This window comes from Morone saxatilis, unplaced genomic scaffold, assembly GCF_004916995.1.
Source record: "Morone saxatilis isolate NCDOM2014 unplaced genomic scaffold, NCSU_SB_2.0 Contig7, whole genome shotgun sequence".
Taxonomy (NCBI): domain Eukaryota; kingdom Metazoa; phylum Chordata; class Actinopteri; family Moronidae; genus Morone; species Morone saxatilis.
This window is the reverse complement of record NW_023340246.1, coordinates 10,387,924-10,407,248: the sequence shown is the minus strand read 5'-3', so window position 1 is coordinate 10,407,248 and position 19,325 is coordinate 10,387,924. Positions and strand designations below refer to the sequence as shown.

The window sequence follows — 19,325 nt, the reverse complement described above, 5'->3', positions numbered from 1 at the left end:
ACATCCTCATTTCCCCCCCACCCCAACCCCAAAATTACAAAAATCCAGAGAAAAAAAGACCCAAAATGAATTTCCTTTCCTTGACAAAAACATCCACCACTGCCCTTTAAGTTTATTGTAAATAATTTACAAGTTTCTGCCACAGACTGCATTGTTGTGTTGTGATTATACCACCAGGAAGAAAACACTTTAAAAAAGCAGCCGTTATCCCCGCACACATAAGAGTACAGAGAAGCCCTCATTGTTTGAAGATAGTTCGTCCCAGGTGACCCACAACAGGCCTGATACTAGCCTGGGTGCTCCAGAACAAACCAAACATCAAGGAGTTGCCCAAAGAAACATCCTCCCAGGCCGAGGGAGGTCTTTTAGCCTTTACAGGCTTTCAGTCTGCTACAGCTGCAAGGACAGTAGACAGGATTTTCACAGCGGTCCCTTCCCAGCATCAAGGGCATGGGGGTGGGTGGGGTGGGGGGGCTGAGCTGGATATAGTTGAGTCGTCTCTTAACCCCATTGTTCTTTTCTTTTTCTTTACCTCCTTTTCACCTCTCCTTTTGCTTCTTAAGACCGTTCAGAGTTTGTAAATCCAGACGTTCAAAAAACAAGACAAAAATAAAATCACAAAAACAGTTGCAGTGTATTGTTTGTTCTTAAATAGTTATACAAAAGAAGGGGGGCTGCCTGGCTGACCATGTCCATGGTAACATTGCATGAGTCCATATTGCTATAATAGTTACAGGTACTCAAACTCCAGTGCTTGGTGTAGTGCCAGCAGGTCAGAGTGACTGGATATCCTCCAGAAAGGCATGTTGTGCTGTAGAGTGAAAATACACACGTCATTAAAACCAGCAATACAGTTTCATAGCCGCATACCACCACCTAAAGACATGCAAGCTACACTACAGTAGCTTGTAGCTGCTTGCTTTGCAAAAGCACTGCAAACAAAATCCATGCAATCCTAAGGCTTAAAGGAAGAGCTCAGCATTTTGGGATATGTGCTTAACTGCTTCCACACAGAGCTAATGCGCATGAGAAAATGGATATCACACTTTTATCTTTCCATTAAATAAGGCGATAGCCATCAGCTGTATATTAAGACTGGAAATGGGAAAACAGCTAACCTGGTTCTGTTCAAAAGATAATAAAATTTGCCTCTATTGCTCACAAATTGATGTGTTATTTGTTTAATCTGTACAAGGTGTAAAAATGATAATCTGTGTGTTATTTCCAAAATATTTTTTGGGCTTTTGTTGGCTTTATTTGATCGGACAGGTGAAGATAGACAGGGTGGGGGCGGACCTGGGCTGCTGCAATATGGTCCACTAGGCCTTCCGCTTATGTGTGTGCTGTACACAGCCCTGGCTCTGTAAATGCAAAACAAATGTGGAAAGTGGATCGGACAGAGCCACACAGCACTAACTTTTTATTTCCAGCCATGATTTGTGTGTCAGGTAACATTAAGTTTCTCACAGACATTGGTGTTTGCACTATATCATGGTATTGGATTTCTCCACAATAGCTTACCCCACTGTTAATTAGTGAGCTTTACAGACACTGCAAAGTGGATTTTGTTACCTTTGGCCTGAGCTAGACGAGCTGTTTCCCTCTGCTTCCAGTCTTTAAGCAAAGCTAAGCTAACTGGCTGCTGTAGCCATATGTTTAATGGACAGATAAGAGTGTGGTATCTGCCTTCTCATCAAACTCTCAGCAAGAAAGCGAATATGCATATTTCCCATAATGTCGGAGTAGTCCTTTAACAATCCCAGCACCCAGCATTAAGAATGAAACCCAAAGCTGGAGAAGAGATGGGATTTATATTCACAATTAAGGAAATATGTCTGTGCTATGGATTAGAGCATATCACTACTTATCATCTTTTTTTGTTGTGATATAACTCTACTATATCAATAATATAAACTACAGTATCAATGTACAACAAAACTCCGCACACCGCTGGAAAACATTGTTGCTCTAAACAAATGAGATTGTTCAAAGCTTAATCACTGCGTACATTTGGGCAGCCATTTATTTTCAGTGTCAAATGTGACACAAATCACATCGTTTATATGATCCAAAGCAATGAATTTCATTTTAATAACACAAATTTGTATATTTGACTTTCAGTTGGTGCAAAATGTACAACATTAGCTGAGCCCCAATCTCACATTTTCACTCTGACACTTGCAATTAAAAGTCTCGTGTCACTCCATGAAAAAGGGGAAGAAAAAAAAAAGCAATAGCAAGTACAGAAACAGAAAAAAGTGAACGACCAACACAAAACCTCTACAGCAAAGAAAGGCAGGCTTCGTCCAATCAGAGCTCACACTGTGAGGAGTAGGCGGGGTCACGGTGAGGTTGCGGGTCCATTACCTTTTTGGCCGCCTGCTCCTCTTCCACACCATCCCCAATTACAACATACACTACTTTCCTGCCAAACCTTTGCATTATGCGTTCAAAGCAACTCTCTTTTCCTGCAAAAAAACAAATAAACAAGGGGAGGAAGGAAGGAGGGTCACATGGTCAGAGGGGTCAGAGTTCAGAAATTGTTTGTTTACCTGGCTGGCTGCATGCTCTTCATCCTTCCCATCGCCAACCACAACATATGTAATGTTAGTGCCAAAGCGGGAGACTATACGCTCAAAACAGCTCTCTTTGCCTGGAGACAAACAAATGGCTTTCACAGGTTTTTCATTTGTCGTTTAGACGGAGATAAAACAGAGCTGTGTGCTTCAAGGGTGAAGTGAAGGACAAGGAGAGGATGCTTTTACACACACACACACACACACACACCATTATCCTACAGCAGATCGCTCACTCTGATTAATCCTGACACCCACATGGTGCATCCTGAGAGGTACTTCCATTCGGATAAACATACTTAATCTTGTTGCCACGACAACTCGAAGACGTGATGTCAGAAATCACACCCCATATTAACCTTTTGCCCCCCCCCCCCCCCCNNCCCCCCGCACAACATACACAACGCTAATTGCACATAGAGTAACTCCACATGCCAAGTAATGTGTCCAGGAGTCTATAGGATGTGGCATCTGACCTGAAACACTTTTGCAGTCTGCTTGTGTCTTAAACCTCAGGCAGTTGCCATAGTTACCACATTGCTACGTCCACTTAAATCAAGGCACCGTGGGGTTGAACTGGGTGTAACATAAGCTCACAAACACACAGACGCACACACTTGGCTTTGAGTTTTCTTTCCTGAATGTTTTGGCTCTCTAGCCGCCCCATAATTGTTTTGTTTCCTTTGTACAGATTTATGTACGCTTGAATATAATTTAGTGTTGGCCACGGTTGCAGTACGTTGGCGTAACCGGCTGAGGTTAAGGCTAATAGAGTCCATTCAGTGTGTGGGCGTCCGGCCTCAAGAAACCTGCAATTGTCAGAGTTGTTGAAGGAAAGATCAGGATTATGTGAGGTGAGGACGGATCTAATGTTATTTAGAGTCAGTGTGAGCTGGAGAATAACTCTGGGATTAAACATGGCATATTATAGATTCTACACACCCCCACGCCAGTGTTTCTGGCTAATTGCTTAAGCAGAGAGACTGCCTGCACAAGTTTGAATTTCTCCCAGTTATCTTGTGTTTTTAACACAAATGTATTGTCACTTAGCTTGAAATGAACATTAAAATAAAAAAATATTCATTTGACTTGACTGTTCCCTTACAAAAAACAGAAACAGTAATTGTTGTCATATTGTGATCAATCTTAGGTAATAAATGCCTAATGTAATAAGTAATGCTCATGTTGGCACAATTTTGTAACATTTAAGTACATTTGGATTGAGGAGTCAGGGTCTGTGTTTCACAGTGCAGACTAAATAAATACTATAAAGTTGTTTATAGTATTTTTATAGTACTTTAAAAAGAGAAGCATCACATAACAGTTACTGTAATACTAATGCAATAATATGCAAGAGGCAGAGCTGGGAAATAAATAAATAATAATAAATTGATCATCAAATCCAGATTTCAACTACCAATGTTATAATTTGGGGATATACAGCTGTTAAGGACTCTGTAAAAGTCTAATCCAGCCACGTCACTCATCAAAAGGTGTTTAATCATTTTCCCATAGTATCCCATATGAGAACAGGGGGAACAGGTGATAAGAGATTAGAAATATGCTCACCAAAGATATGGTATCTTTTGTAGTTTGTATTAAGATTTTATTTTTAGGCCATATTGCTCAGCCCTAGCAACTGGGAGCACTGATATAGAGAGAATGATGTACTATAATGTCAGCTGTGTAGTTATAGTGCAAGTATTGTAATTTAAAATGTAAAAACTACACTGAAAACGATTTATTGTAGACTAATATTATACTATACTTGATAGCTTTTTGGTCATGGTCAAGGGGTATGTGTATTTGGCCAATGTGTAACCAGCGTGATATATTTTCCTTTAATATAGTTTAATGTGAATTGGGTTCAGTTTTATTTTTCCCCTCTCTCAAACACACACACACACACACACACACACACAGGTTATAAAGTAAAACATTACTGCAACTCAAACATTCCCAACCAACCGCTCAGTGAACCTGAGTCCAACAAAAGCAACAAGTTTAACATCATAACAGGATATCAGTAACATATGGAGTAGATGAAGAAACATCAAAATAATGGATAACCAACAAAAAACATGCAGCTTTTGAACCGTTAAAATACCATAGGTCAAATATATAGACAGTCACTATTTAATTACATCCATTCCACATTATATTATTTACATCAATGTTATATTATTGTTTAAAAGTCATGGAATCTGTGTGTGCATGAGTGTTTCTTACCTATTTTGGTTGCACTGTAAATGTTCTCGATAGGGAAAACAGACCCCAGACTATATAAGAGAACTTTAGCCAGCGCTGGTATGAGCTGCGTTGTGGTCACCATCACATTTACACAGTTACTCCTGTGGGACACAGACAGAGAGCAGACCTCATTATGTAAAGACGAGTGGATCAATAAAGGGACGAATGGATCGTGAATAAATATCTGTTGAATATGGATTAGTTCCCACGCTCTGGTTCTTGACCTTATTAATTATCGGAGGGGAAAGACTAGGAGAGAATACATAGAACATGAAGTGGCACCTGGAGCTGATGATGGACAGGGACTTGAGTGCGTGGGTGAGCCAGGAGTCAGTCAGAGCCTCCACCTCTGCTCTCAGCTGCAGCCAGGCGTCTCTTTTAGCAGGACCCAGCAGACCTAAAGCACAGCATGACTTTAATACACCCTCGCAGCATCACAGCGCCACACACAAACAAACAAAACTGGGTCCACTGAGGCTGGACCCAGATTTAGTGCATCTTATGTGAGACTTTAATGAAATGTGACATATTGGCTTTGGTGTTATCTATTACAAACTGTAAAACCTGTGATGAAGGTTTGGTGTCATTGCACAGTTCATTTGTGCTTAATAGTTGAATGGCATTTGTTGTATATTTGTATAGCTAAACCTCATTTACAGGGGCCTCAGTGGAGAGTTTTAATTTCCACAGTCCGGTCTAAATACTGTTTTATAATAGTTTCCACTCCACAATAAATATATTTTTCATTTCAGCATAAAATTGGTCCAGTTAACATGATTTGCTTTGCTATTGATATCTCAGCCTATTTTGATAATAGCTATAGAGTTAGCTGTTTTAATAGATTGACTGGAACCTTTATTATATGTGTATGCATAGGCTCTATGTGATGTATTCATTTAGTATTTGCCTTCAGAATTGGGCTTCCAAGTCCAGGTTTTATCCTTTTTCCTGACTTTTAGTAATCATTTCATTAAAATCGTTACAAAAAGGTTTCCTCAGTTTTCAGCTATAGCATCACATACATTTAACATTATCGTTTTTATTAACTATTATACTCTGACACAAAGGTTTAAAAAAAAAAATGAATAGAACCTGTCCAGAATATATGGAAAACATGAAACAAGTTAATTCTTTTGGTTCATGAATATTTTCAGATAGACCATTAATCTTATTTCAGACTGATTGCATGAATTGAATTGTTTTAACTCAACAAAAACTCCCCGTCTCTATCACCCCCTTAACTGCCCCTGGTGTCCAGCAAACTCCCGTCAGATTGGCTTACCCCCCACATTGTTTTTGTATGTGCTATACAACTCTTTGACTCGTCGGTAGCGGAAGGCCAGTTTCCTCATCCAGTCGACCCCGCCGCGGACACCCGTAGCCAGGCACAGGTTGGCGCTGGTTGCAGCTGCATGGAAGCCATCAGTTGCAAAACTGTAAGTACTGTCAATAATAATGATATGTTTTATTTGAAAAATCTGCTCTGGTAGAACAAAAAGATCAAAGGGTTATTTTTATTATTCAGTACTATAAACATAACTGCCAGTATGTCATTTGTAAGAATGCAATTGATTACTACCTTTAAAATATTAAGAAGAAATACATAAATGTTAATGTTTTTGATACAGTGATACATGACCATTTAAAAAAAAGCCAAGAGCCAAACAGTAAACAAATACTGTAATATGTGAATTATTGGCCTTTGAAAAACAAACAATAACTCAAAACATCAACAATATTTAAGTTGAACTTGGTATTTTAAAAATGTGAAATTTGGTAAATCTTCACCTTAAGTCCTGGCCATTGTCGTCTGATGACACATCATCAATATGTACCTGATCACACTCCTGTAAAGAAACACAGACACAAACGACACACAAATAAAATAGGATGCATAGATGAGAAACTCTAGAACATTATAGATTATACAAATGAAGCATATAGCATATAAAATGAGAGTCACAATAAAGTAAAACAATGTATAAATGTATGAATCTGTTTACCATAAACAATTATAACAAAACACATATAACTGTAATAATTATAACAAAACTAAATGGACTAAAGTTAGAATATAAACATGGTGCAGCATTTACAGTATATAGTAAATGGTGTGTTACATCACTTTACACCACTAGAGGGCAGTAGCAGTATTTGAATGCTTTGTGCAAAATTTTAATACTGTGCAAGAAAAACTCTTAGCCTTTAACCACACGTTTAAAAAATGTAAATGTATGTGTGTGTGTGTGTGTGTCAGTCTGATATCTGTGTCTCACCTCCAGGTCATTAAAGAATAAGTGTGTGTCCGCCAAGTTGAAGATCATCTCCTCCATCCTCAGACCCAGCGTTACCGCCATAGGAGGGTCCTAATGGAAGCCGAAGATAACATCATCATGACATCACCATTATGACAATTTATTGCCATAATCCGACACACATTACTTCCTCCTGTCCCGAAAAACATTTCAGGTCTTACACACCTCCTACTTCTTCCTAAATTCACACCCTTGCCCCCCACCCCCACCCCCACTTGTAGAGTTGGTACACTCCACTCATCACAGCAGATGCTGACAGACAGGTTGCACTTGTTCTGTCCCATCAACATTCCTCATGCTTGGTGGGTGGGAGGGAGGGGTGTGGGGGTGTTTGTGAGGGGGGGGAGTGAGAGGAAGAGTGTGTGTCTTCATGTGTGTAGTGCTGAGAGTAGCTACCCTCAAAGGGAGACACTGTGTGGTGTGTATGTGGCATGTGAATGGTTTGTGTGTGTGTGTGTGAGGGAGAACGCAGGCTGCCCTGCCAGCCCAGGGCTCAGCTGCAAAAACCATCATCTGTGATAGGTCAGCAAGGGACGACAGCTTGCCACGAGATTCGCTGACGCCGTCAGACGACCAGAATAGAAGGAAACTAACAGGAAGGCGAGTGAAAGTGAAGGAGCGAGGCTCGCACACGTAGGAAGAGAGAGATGGACGGCATTCTGAAGTGCAAAAAACACAGAGCGAGTGCTTCATAAAGCTGAAAGTGTGTAGAGCTCTCCAAAACTTAACATCTGCTAATAGTGACAGCAACAATTTTGACTGCATTTCTTCTCCTGCTATCCTGTCAATCACAGAGACAAGAGGCATTTGTGTTTGTCTCTCAGGTAATGATTATGTTGGCTGCCAGCCAAAGGAGAGTTACGGACATTAGTGTGTGTCAAAATGTGTAAACTGCCTTAAGCAGTTGAATTTGGCTGCGCTTTGGGCTCCAAGAAGGATGAGTGGCTTTTTATTTTTTATTTTTTGACAGACGAGTTCAATCAATCATGAAAGAACAGCCTGGCAAGAGTAGCCTTAAACAATTTCACTCTCCACCTCCGCTGTTTATCATTTGAGCATTTGGAAACACTTCATGAACATTATCCCTTGTTAAACAACTCCTGTACTGAGAAATGATGAGTGTGACGGGTGTGCATCTGTGTGAAAAGAGTGTGTATATTCATTAGAAAGTGAAACATAATTTAGAGCAGATAGATACCCTCAAAGGCCGTAGGAGAAGGGTACTTGGGTCCTGCGGTTGCTATATCAACAGTGTAAACACTATTTTGGGCAAGGTGTGAACAGACACAGCTGCCGCTATATTTCTCGAGGGCAGCAAGCAGCAAATAAGGGGGAAAAAAATCTATTACAATTATTTTAAGGCAAATATTCCAACGCGCATATCCTCTTTTTTCATGCTAATGCTGTGTCAGTTTACATGGACCTAATCGACTGCAGATGACAACTTGGTTTGCGCTTTATCGCAAAACATAACAATATCAAAGGGTTCATGGGACCTACGTTGAGCCACTGACTACATCTCATTCATTATTTGATTGCAAAAGGAAGAAATGCATAACTTTGTCTACTCAAGCCAAGACTTAAATTGTGATTTTAGCCTTTGGTAGTCAGTATTTCTCTACTACAAAAACAATGCAAACCAAGCTGAATTAACCACAAGGCTGCATGTGTTCTCTTCCACACACACACACACACACTCACAGCAATTTACAACTCACCAGGGCCTTTCTTATACCCATTAAATCCCAATTGCAAAACATTAAATTCCACGACTGCAGAGCAACTAGGAAGTACATCAATGGCCACAAACCCTATCCGTAAAACGCCTGGGCTCCTATGGCTGGCTCCAAATGGTGTGTGTGTGCTATGCCAGCTTTTGTTTGACTGCCAAACAAGAATATCAGGACGGATTCTGCAGGCTGCAGAGTGGGATGCAAAGCCCGTACAGGCAGGCTGGTGGCTACTCGGGTGCCCACAGGAAACGACATCACCCAATAAAAATCTGTAGCCTTGGCCACATAAGATGATCCCAGATCAGAGCCAAGAACTATTAAAATAAAGGGAACTATAAACATTGTAGCTGTTATATGAGAAGGCAAGACCACCAAATAAGTTCATAGTGAAGATTGGAATAAACATCAGTCCAAGTAAGAAATTAACATGTTGAATTATGATTAAACTAATGTAAACATGAACAATTATTAATGGCTTTTAAATGTATTACTAATGTGTAGTACATTTAAAGACTCATTATTTTTTTTTAATGGATGTGATCATCATCATAAATTTACCATAACATTCCTGAAGTACTTCATCTAATGTTTATACTGAGGGAAATTAAGCTCATCTGAATTGTGTGCTCATTGTGGGTTTTATATTTAATATTTTATTTTGTAAAAGACTGCATGAAAGTAAAATTTAGAGATATAACAATTGATTTTTGTGTTTAATAAACAGTGGTCCAAAAAACATTATACAAATAAAATTGTATTTTATGTAAATTATCTTTTATCTTTGACTGATGTTTATTTGTAGCATTTTTTTTAGGACATTTTTAACTTAACTTAATATTAACTCAATCAATATAGACAAAATTATTTTTTTTACCCCAAAAACACAATGAACAAATAGAAATACTTGAATAGTGTCTGCAGCTCTCTTTGACAAGCCACCTACGGCTCAAACAAACCTCCATAAATTATCGCAGGGCGTAGTGGCCTGTATGTAGCCGGTGAGGCAAAGCCTGGGGCACAAAAATCCACAAAGCACTAGCTGCAGTTGCACTTGCACTAAGGCTTATTGAGATGTTGATGCTTCAGTTATAAATCCACCATTTGTCCAGTTGTGGTAAATCTTGTGTAAAGATTCATTACTCTTCATTTAATCAATATCAGACATGTTGCTGTCCCAGCTGTAATCTGGGATTCCGCTTTGGCAGACAGAAAGAAAATGAGTGGATGGATGTAGAGAAATTAAAACACAAAAAGAACAGACAGCCAGCTGAGAAAGGATGATGATCTTACCTTGCCATATTTCTGTGCGTAGGAGCCCGTGAGCAGAGAATGGAAGACAATGATTGTCTCGTCCAGATCCCACACAAATACCCTCTGAAAAAACAATAAGAGGTGCTTTTTTAGAAATGGTATGTCCATCTTTTTGGACATATGTGCATTCATTCCTCAACTGGACAGTGACATGGGTGGTCCTCCTCTCTATCAGCCTTTCCTCTGCTGTATTTTGAGAGGATGAAGATCAAAGGGAATACCACATATCCGTAGAGATTTGAATGAAATATTTAGTCAGTACTGTAAGTGCTCTGTCAGTGGGTGTTTTCTGGTCCCTTACCTCCAGGTCACTATCAGGGGGAGGGGAGGGGTTGTTCTTGCGACCTCTGCCCCGGGACTTGGACCCCCCACTCCGGCATGCTCGGTCATCCAGCTCTTTGATGGGTGTGGAGGGGCTCTGCACTGTATCGAAGTCCCCTGAGAGTGTACGCAATCACAGACAGGGCTAAAGATTTTAAACATTTAAATTGTACAAATGAACTGCACTGGCGATCACAAACTATATTCGCAGCATTAAAACAACAGTAATGCCGAGGTCTGTGCTGATCCCACAGGTGCTCTGGAGTTGTATCCACTTCAGGAAAAGCAATAACTCAGATTTTGTACAGTAACAAGCCATCTTGTCAGGTTTAATAATTCATGGTAATTGGCATGACAGATCAACTTAAAGACTAAGAAACCTAAACAAAAGCACCATTGATATTCTGACTGATTGATGATAACATGCAATGTAAAGATTTAACAGAGAAGGGGAAAGATGGAACTGTGCAATAAATTTGAAAAGTTAGGTAATCTGATGCTTCTTGCAAAAGATACAAAATTCTGCAGGAGCGTACACGAGAGCAAGACACACATTCTTGCGCGCGCACACACCCTCCTAATGCCATATGCTCCCACTGCTGTGTGGTAACTAGAACCAGACTCTAAGCTTCAGCTCTCGTATTGTTATGTCTCAATCAGGGAGCGAGCGAGAGGGAGAGAAGGGGGTGGATAAAGACACAAAAAGACACAAAGAGTATGTGAGCGACAAGAAAAAAACAGATACCAACTGCAACTGCAAGAGGAGAAATAGTGAGAAAAGCAGCGAGAGGGAAAGTGCCAGTGACAGGAAGAATGATAAGCTCCTTTAATCAGGCTTCCTGAATTACAGCCAAGATACACCAAAGAAAATGTGAAAAAAAGGCGTATTTCTGTACGTACGGGTGCAGTGGAGCTCTCTCTCTTATTTTACCTTTTCTCCTCTTTCTCTAACTTGTCCACAAAAGTGCAATATTTAACACAACTTCAAAGTGGATCAAAGTCTCTGAGGCTAATGTAAACAAATGCCGACTCTCCAATTAGCGAGCACGATGCCAGGTAACTATGGCTACAGTCTGAAGTTACTTCCTGTTCTTCATCATGGCTGAAAGAGAGTTTTGAACTCAGTCACCCAAACTGTGGTATTTTCCTACTGGAAACAAGATGATGGAGCCAGTATCAGGGAACAGTGAAGAATCTGACATTTGTTTGCATATTTATGACGTTACAACTGTGGTGTAGTGTTTGTGGTTTGTTTCTTTCTGACTGGCGTGTTTCCTTTTTAGTACGAACCTGGGTGAAGTTCAGCAGCCTGTCCGGTCATGGCAGGGGTGGGATCTTGCAGCTGGTAGGCCGCCGTGGAGCCTGTGCCATCCACGCTGTTGGAGGTCATATAAGTCCCGTAAGTGGAGGCGGAATAATACTGGGCATACTGGTTTTGGCCAAACGTTGTATATGAGGGATATTCCTGCAGAGAGTCAATCATGAGCACACAGTGAGACACGATGTAAAGAGCAGAGACAAAAAAAAAACACAAACAAGAAAAAAACAGGAAAATTGAGATGTTTCACTTTTCTGGAAAGGTTCAAAGTGACTTTTGAAGAGAGATTTTACAAGTGTTCCCTCTCATTTCTCTAATCTTTTATTCCCTCAATTCTGTACTTTATATCTCCAAAACAATTCAAGCCTTGTGTTGCTGCTTTTTACTGACCCAGTGGAGATGGGCGCTTTTATGAGTCAGCTCTCTAAACCTGTCACTACGTCCATCTCTACAAGTCCTTATAAAGTGGAGCACCACCACATGAATGCACACACACACACACACACACACACACTCACACACACACACAGTTGGTGTGTAGTCAGCAGTGTGTGTATGCAAGCATGCATATTCACACATAATGTATACACACAGACTCGCTTTCAATCAGCCTCTCTCTCTCCCTTTCTGTCGTTGCTTGCTTTCTCTATTCCTGTTAAAGTCATACACACACACACACACACACACACAGACACCATATTCTCCTTAATCCACCCACACAAGCCAAACCTTGACTTTCTTCCTGTAAACAGCCACATCTATCATAGTGGGACATTAAAATCCCCCTTTAAGCATTTTACTACCACAGTACAATTCATCATATGGACATAGAGAAATATTCAAAACAAAACACTCTTTCACAAAGACTAATTGTTTCTCTCCTAAGTTTGTCCCTGCTGCAAGGTCACAGTATAATTAGATTGTATTTCTTGAAGTGGCTCTGAATGAGGAAAGTTGTGTGGGAGTGTGACTGTAAAACCACTTCTGGTCTCAAATACTATTGCAACTGGGCCGTACAAAATCTTTAGTTTGAGTTGGCATAATGAGGCCTATGACATGTACTTGGCCACTCAGAGCAAACATGTAGCATGTTTGATCTGCTCTGGCAAGAACTAAGAACTCCCCTCGGAAATAGGCTTTCTTATTGGCCTGGGAACATGTTTGTTACTTGAGCTAACTTTCAGCTGGACTGTACCAGCAGTCCAGGTTTAACTAAAGGACAAGCACACACTCACACACACAAAGCATAAAGACACCGAGGTACCTGCTGTGTGGCAGTGTAGTTGGCGGGGTTGGACACTGAGTTATTGGTGGCATAGAGGCCTGAGGAAGGAGTGAAACTGGAACCTTGGGGCACAAAGAAGAAGAGGAATTAAACACACAGACAACACAATTTTTTCTGTCATCATTTTCAGCAAGAATATAAAATACTGAGTATATTTTTGTTTCCAACTGACCTGGCATCTGATAGGGTGAGTATGCAGTTTGTCCGGGCTGAGGCGTGGTGAAGCTGGGGCTGTAGCTGAGGCCTGTCTGCAGAGGAGACTGACTCTGAGCCAGGCCGCTCTCTGTCTTAATGCCCGGCAGCATCACACCAAGGTCTGTGACAGTAATATAAAACACAGAATATTATAGAGTCTTTGCATGGTTTACAGCATCAGCAAACTGCCCTGCCAAAAACAATTACATTAACATTTGTTTTCTTGAAACTACATATTTTAGGCCATCATAACTTCTAGATTTGCTTTCGATGTCAGTCAGTCAAAGTTTTTACTTTTCCTCAGTGAGTTTAGACTTAAGAAGTTTTAGTTTAAATGACATCGTTTTGGCTTTCTAAATACAAGTTTTTGCTGGCTAATTATGTCAAACACAACAGCCAATAAAAAAAGGAAAAGTAACCTAGTTGCATTTCTTTATTCAATAACAACTTAGTTTTAGTTCTGTGATTTTGTCCTTTTATAATTGCTGTTTCGTATCAGTTCTTATGCTTCAGTTGGACACTTTTTTCAGTGGATTACAAAATGAGCCGCCATGTGTTTGTTAGTGCAGCTACCGTATGTCACTGTACGTAAGCGTGTGTTTATTACCATAGGTTGACAGTCCGTACGGCTGTCCTGTCTGGGAGTAAGCCGTGTAGACGGTGGACTGCTGCATACTGCTGAACTGGGGCTGACCGGCGTACGTCGGCATAGGAGGGGCTGCCGGTGTGGAGAGAATGTGAGGGTAGGGCCTGGGAGAGGAGAGGACAGAGAGGTGTTAGTAGGTAAGACAACGAGGATGATAATGATTGGAGGACTGAATTGGCAGGAAGATGGGTAATGTTTTGTACAGCTGTGTTGCATAGTTAGAACACTCTGTAAAAAGACTTACTTTGATGGGTAGAGGGGAGGGGAGTACTGGTGGGCTGAACGAGGGCTGTACCCACTGCTGGTGATTACTAAAAACAGCACAATAATCAAAAACAACAAGGCATTTCTGGGTTATGAATGGTGTCAACTCAAATCTTCTGTTTCCTTTCACATTTAACAAAATCACTCCTGAACAGCACAATTCAAGGCCTCCGGCTTGTTTGAGCTGAAATGCTGTTCCAGTAAACATAATTTGAAGCATTTTGAATGGAGAGGAGCCAAGTTCTCCCCCTTTAGAGAGCACTGTATGCTGTGAAACCCTTACAGTGGGCCTCATAGTAAAACACAATGTCTGTTTGTGGTCATTGAGATGTCAGAGCTCAATACTGACAAACACCCCGCTGCTTCTAAACCCTCACTGTGTGTTGCTTAATGGTTTTGTGTATCAGTGTGTGTTCTGCAGCGTGAAGGGGCGCAGGGTCGTCCGGAGTCTTAAAAAAAAAAGACAAGTGTAAAAATGTCTCTCCCTCTCTCACCCGTCTGCCAGCCTTTGATGACGCAATCCAAGGACAGGCAATACTTCATGGGATTAAAGCTTTCAGCAAGCCTACCGCTGAGCTGAAATGGATGATGGTGTTTGTGTGTGGTACAGAGCTGACTAGTACAGAGACATGTGGATTTGTTTTTGTTTCTAGATGTGAAAACTGTACATGAGTGCATTTCTGTGTGCAGATGTGTGTGTTACCTGAGCCTGCGTATGTGTCCAATACTGTGTCGCCTGTCGTAGTGACTGTATCGCTGTTGTTCATAGGCTCTGTTTTCACTTAAGGAAGATGGAAAAGAGTGATGTTAGGGGAGGCCAGTAAGGAAGTACCATCACACACTCACACACAAAGAAAACCTTACTGAGAAAAGAGCTGGAAACTACCATGCAGTTCGAGTATGGGAGCAAATGCTGTGTGCAGGGTTCCCACTATAAGCTTTTAAATGACTTTCTATAACCAAGACAAAACACCACCTTGACCTAAAGGTTTCATTCCTCCTTGATTAAGTTTTGAAAATTTCCTGATATTGGCTTTCATTCCCAGCCAATTAATCAAATTCACCACCTTTTCATAAATTTGTTGGCTGGTGGGAACCCTGCAAATATGTAACAACTCCACACACGCTGTGATAAATTCACAATGGGATCCAAAGAGCAGACAACACTGCAAAGCAAATGAAAATCAATTCTGGCACAAGAAAACATCAGATCTAGGACCAGCCCAAACTATAGAAACCCATTCCTTTTGCATTTAAGGTAATACTGTATGAAATCTGGCCTTGGATTCACACACATGCACCTCTGTACCATAGTCCTTGGAGCCCGGGGGAGGGGGCGGGCTGCTGCAGCCCAACAGCCAATCAGCCGTGTTTAGAACTGTCATGTTTTCACCTAAAGGGGTGCAAGGTGGGAAGGTGATGAGGATACGACACACTGACAACCAGACGCCAGTCTCAGGTATGTGGTGTTGATCATTTTACAAAGTAGACATTTTTACTGTATTTCCAAGAGTGATATGAGAAGGTCAATACCACTCGCATGTCTGTACGGTAAACATGAGACTACAGCCAGGAGATGTTTAGCTTAGCGTTAAACCGGAGGGAGGTGGGAAACAGCTAGCCTGCATGGCACTATCCAAAGGTAAAACATGTGCCTACCAGCACCTTTAGGGCTCATCACACATCATCACCATGAGGTTGCCAGGCAACGAGCGGAAAATACAGGAAGCCACTATGGCCAAGAAATTGTTGTTTTTTTTAACTTTTTTACAGATTAAACCCATGGGATGTAGTTACTTAGCAAGCTTTAGAGGTGCTGGTAGATTCTGATACCTTCAGACAGAGCCATGCAAGCTGTTGCTGTTTCCAGCCCTTATGCTAAATTAAGCTGTCTCTTGTCTGTAGCTACATAATTAATGTGGCAATTACTGATTTTTGGCCACTTGGGGGCAGAGGAAAACACAGCATTGACATATTATTACCTAATAAACGTTGAAATGACCTATTTAGCCTCCAGCAGGTACAAAAAACATTAGCATTCATTTGGAGGATTATTTCTGGCCACCTGATAAATTATAGTCCAATATTCACTCTTTTAGTTTTGCTTTTGCTCTCCCTCAAATCCTGGGGTAGGGAAATATCGGGCTTTCTAGCAGCTAAATGCTCCACTATGTTCACCAGCTAATTGGCAACTTTATCTGTCTGCTCTTTGGGACTGGGTAGGTAGTGTATAGCAATTTTTAAATGTTGTTCTACCAAAAACAGCTGCATGCTGAGGCCGGAAACTATGCTGAAGAGTGAAAAGCAAAACAGGAAAGTTGTGTGCCGTAAAACCAAAACAATAAGAAGCTCCGTACAGCTGAGGAGAACTGCAGAGTTGGATGACACCTTTCACATACGAGTACTCATGTGATCCATTGTAAATATATAAAATATTGATCATATTTAGCTGTTTTAGATATGAGTTTTATCTAACTCTAAACAACAGCAAATTCCTAAAAGAGAAGCACACCTGCTAACATCCTACATGATGTTTTTCAGTTAGTTTTCTTGTTTCTGTCCGAACATGATTAAAACTCATCATCAGTGACCATCTGAGAACTCCATTTAATTCGGGACAACTTCATTAATCCCCTTGGGGAGCAATACAACCCATCGGACGAGCCCTAATGAAGACAAATGAGTTGCTATGGAGATGGCCCGCGGGCCCAAGCTCAGGCTGATGTCAGGTAAGGGGAATGTTGGGTATGTAGTTTGTTTTGGCTGTGAGTGTGTAGTCCCGGCTCTGTCTGCTTAAACCATTAACTGTGAGCTCATCAAAAATGATTTAATGCGCTCCAGTATGGTCTGAATTCGCAGTTAAGTCCACTCTGAGGATAGCTATTTCTGTGTGTGTGTGTGTGTGTGTGTGTTGACATATCAAGTTGACTGAAATGCTGTACCTCACTTTTTCCATTACATTACTATTAAAAGTGGTTTCCAGTGCCCATTAAATCAGCAATAGATCAAAGGATCGCCCTCAACAAAGGCACTTACATCCAGTGCTATTACATCAAACTGCTCTGTCAAAAATTATTGCACAGGACGGACAATGAGAGAGGGGGAGATGGAGGGCCAAAGAAGAAAGAGATGAGAAGAAAAGAGAAACACAGACGGACAGAGGAAAAGAAAAAGAAAGCGAGGAGAGGGCTCACTGGTGTTGACATCTAAGAGAGCGGTGATGCTTTAATGCTCTTGTAGAGGAAATAGTTTCCAGTGGGATTTTGGGCTTGCACTCACACATATACTCCAACACACACACATACACAGACTTTGCCAGGCGGTTAGCGGAGGAGAGTAGAAGTGCTTCACCGTGTGTTTACACACATTCTCCAGTGGTTTACTCAAGTCCTCGTGCCAGCATGTGGTGTGTGTATGCGTGCGCTTTGCGTGTGCGCGTCTCCTTCCGTCTCTATAAATTCCTCAAAAAGTACTTATCTCTGCATGTTGAAAATCTTTCTGACTGATGATTTTGCAATAGATTTCATTACACTGCACTCATCAGCTGCTTTTGCACAAAGCGATTTACAATATGTGCATTCAACCTCTGCTGGAGCAATAGCTGGGTGCTATAAAAACCTGTAAGTGCATCTCTCCCCAACAAACAACAAACAGTCTGTTTAGTAGAGGTGCTTAGACTTTATGTGGTTTCTTATTTAGGTTAAGACATTAGATATCAGTAAGTGCTAGTCTCATGTGTTGAGATGTCGTCTGAAACGGTGGGCTTTCACTGTGACTCTGATGTCCTGACTTTAAAGAAATGACTCACTCTTTTATGGGTGATTGATCTATGTAGCACTCATTATAATTCAGCCTTTTGGGATATATGCTTGTTTGCTTTCTTGCTGAGAGTTAGACGAGAGGATCGACACCACTCTCATGTCTCCAACATAAATATGAAGCTACAGCCAGGAGCCAGTTAGCTTAGCTTAGCATTGAGACTGGAAACAGGTGGAAACTATTGGCAAAAAAGTGAATAAGTGTATTTCCCAAAATGTCGAACTATTGCTTTAGAGATAATGCAAATCTTCATTTATGTCAATGAAGTCAATGTATTTACTTCCACTCTCCAAACCACCCCCCCCCACCACACACACACACACACACACCACACTCATATTTAACATGTACCCTGGACCATTGTGTGCGGTTCGTCCCAAGTCATTGACATGCCATGTGGACACACATTGTAAAACTAAAGCATGCTGAGCAGGACTGTGGGTTGTTATTGGCCTAGAAGTGCGCAGCGCGCACACACCACACACACACACACCAACAACACACACAAGTCACACATACAACGACAACACTACCTATAACACAGAAGCCAGCAAGACACCACGCAGACAATGTTATACGCCTCTGAAATCAACATGCATCATGTGAGGCTAACTGGTAACGAAGAACATGAAGTTTATTGACACTGTGATGTGTGATGTGCGTGTGTGTGTGTGTGTGTGTGTGTGGATTTCCTGTGTGGGGATATAGCCAGTCTGATCATTGAACGATGCTTCAGGTGAGATCTTAACCATAATATATCCAATACTGGATGGGTAAGATCTCCCCAGCTGTGAGAAGCATATCCGTGCGTGTGATCTGTTAATTCCAATTCAGAAATCGCAGTTTAATCTCATTTTCTCCCCCCTCTTCCCCCTCCCGCTCCCATCACCTGATAGAGTCTATGGAATGCAAGGAACCCGAATAGCCAGATCCTCATAACCGTCAGTGGGAAGTGGAGATTTCAGACAGGCTCCAAGCTGGACACAGAACAACCTTGGCAAGAAGCCCTCCATCCCACCAAATCAGGAACAGATGATGCTGATGAAGACATGAACCTGTATTTTGGTGCTGATAGATAATGAAATGGGCAGGTATGTTGTCTGTTGTAGATAAAGTTACGTTATCAGAGTGATTCAAGTAATAAATAGTTTTTAACCTTTCATCCATTTATACTTTTTTTTTTGGTTGTTGGCCAATCTCTGATTTTCAATTTGTAATGCCAGTAATCAGTGAGAATCATAAAAACAAAACAAAATGTTCTGTCGAAACCCGTTAATTAAAAATTCCACTTG

At 41.1% G+C, this 19,325-nt stretch overlaps 1 protein-coding gene across 1 annotated transcript in view; it reads right to left on the bottom strand.

Annotated features, from left to right (window-relative positions):
* Nucleotides 1–527: 527 nt before the first annotated feature.
* The window catches only part of eya4 (EYA transcriptional coactivator and phosphatase 4), a gene marked incomplete in the record, with an annotated part of 24,396 nt that continues 5,598 nt past the window's right edge, over nucleotides 528–19,325 (bottom strand). The window contains 15 exon segments of the mRNA XM_035678125.1: nucleotides 528–811; nucleotides 2,368–2,468; nucleotides 4,806–4,927; nucleotides 5,109–5,223; nucleotides 6,109–6,269; nucleotides 6,615–6,673; nucleotides 7,103–7,192; nucleotides 10,165–10,248; nucleotides 10,487–10,623; nucleotides 11,797–11,971; nucleotides 13,089–13,171; nucleotides 13,282–13,425; nucleotides 13,912–14,054; nucleotides 14,195–14,261; nucleotides 14,918–14,995. Coding sequence (XP_035534018.1) covers nucleotides 731–811; nucleotides 2,368–2,468; nucleotides 4,806–4,927; nucleotides 5,109–5,223; nucleotides 6,109–6,269; nucleotides 6,615–6,673; nucleotides 7,103–7,192; nucleotides 10,165–10,248; nucleotides 10,487–10,623; nucleotides 11,797–11,971; nucleotides 13,089–13,171; nucleotides 13,282–13,425; nucleotides 13,912–14,054; nucleotides 14,195–14,261; nucleotides 14,918–14,995 — 1,640 coding nt within the window.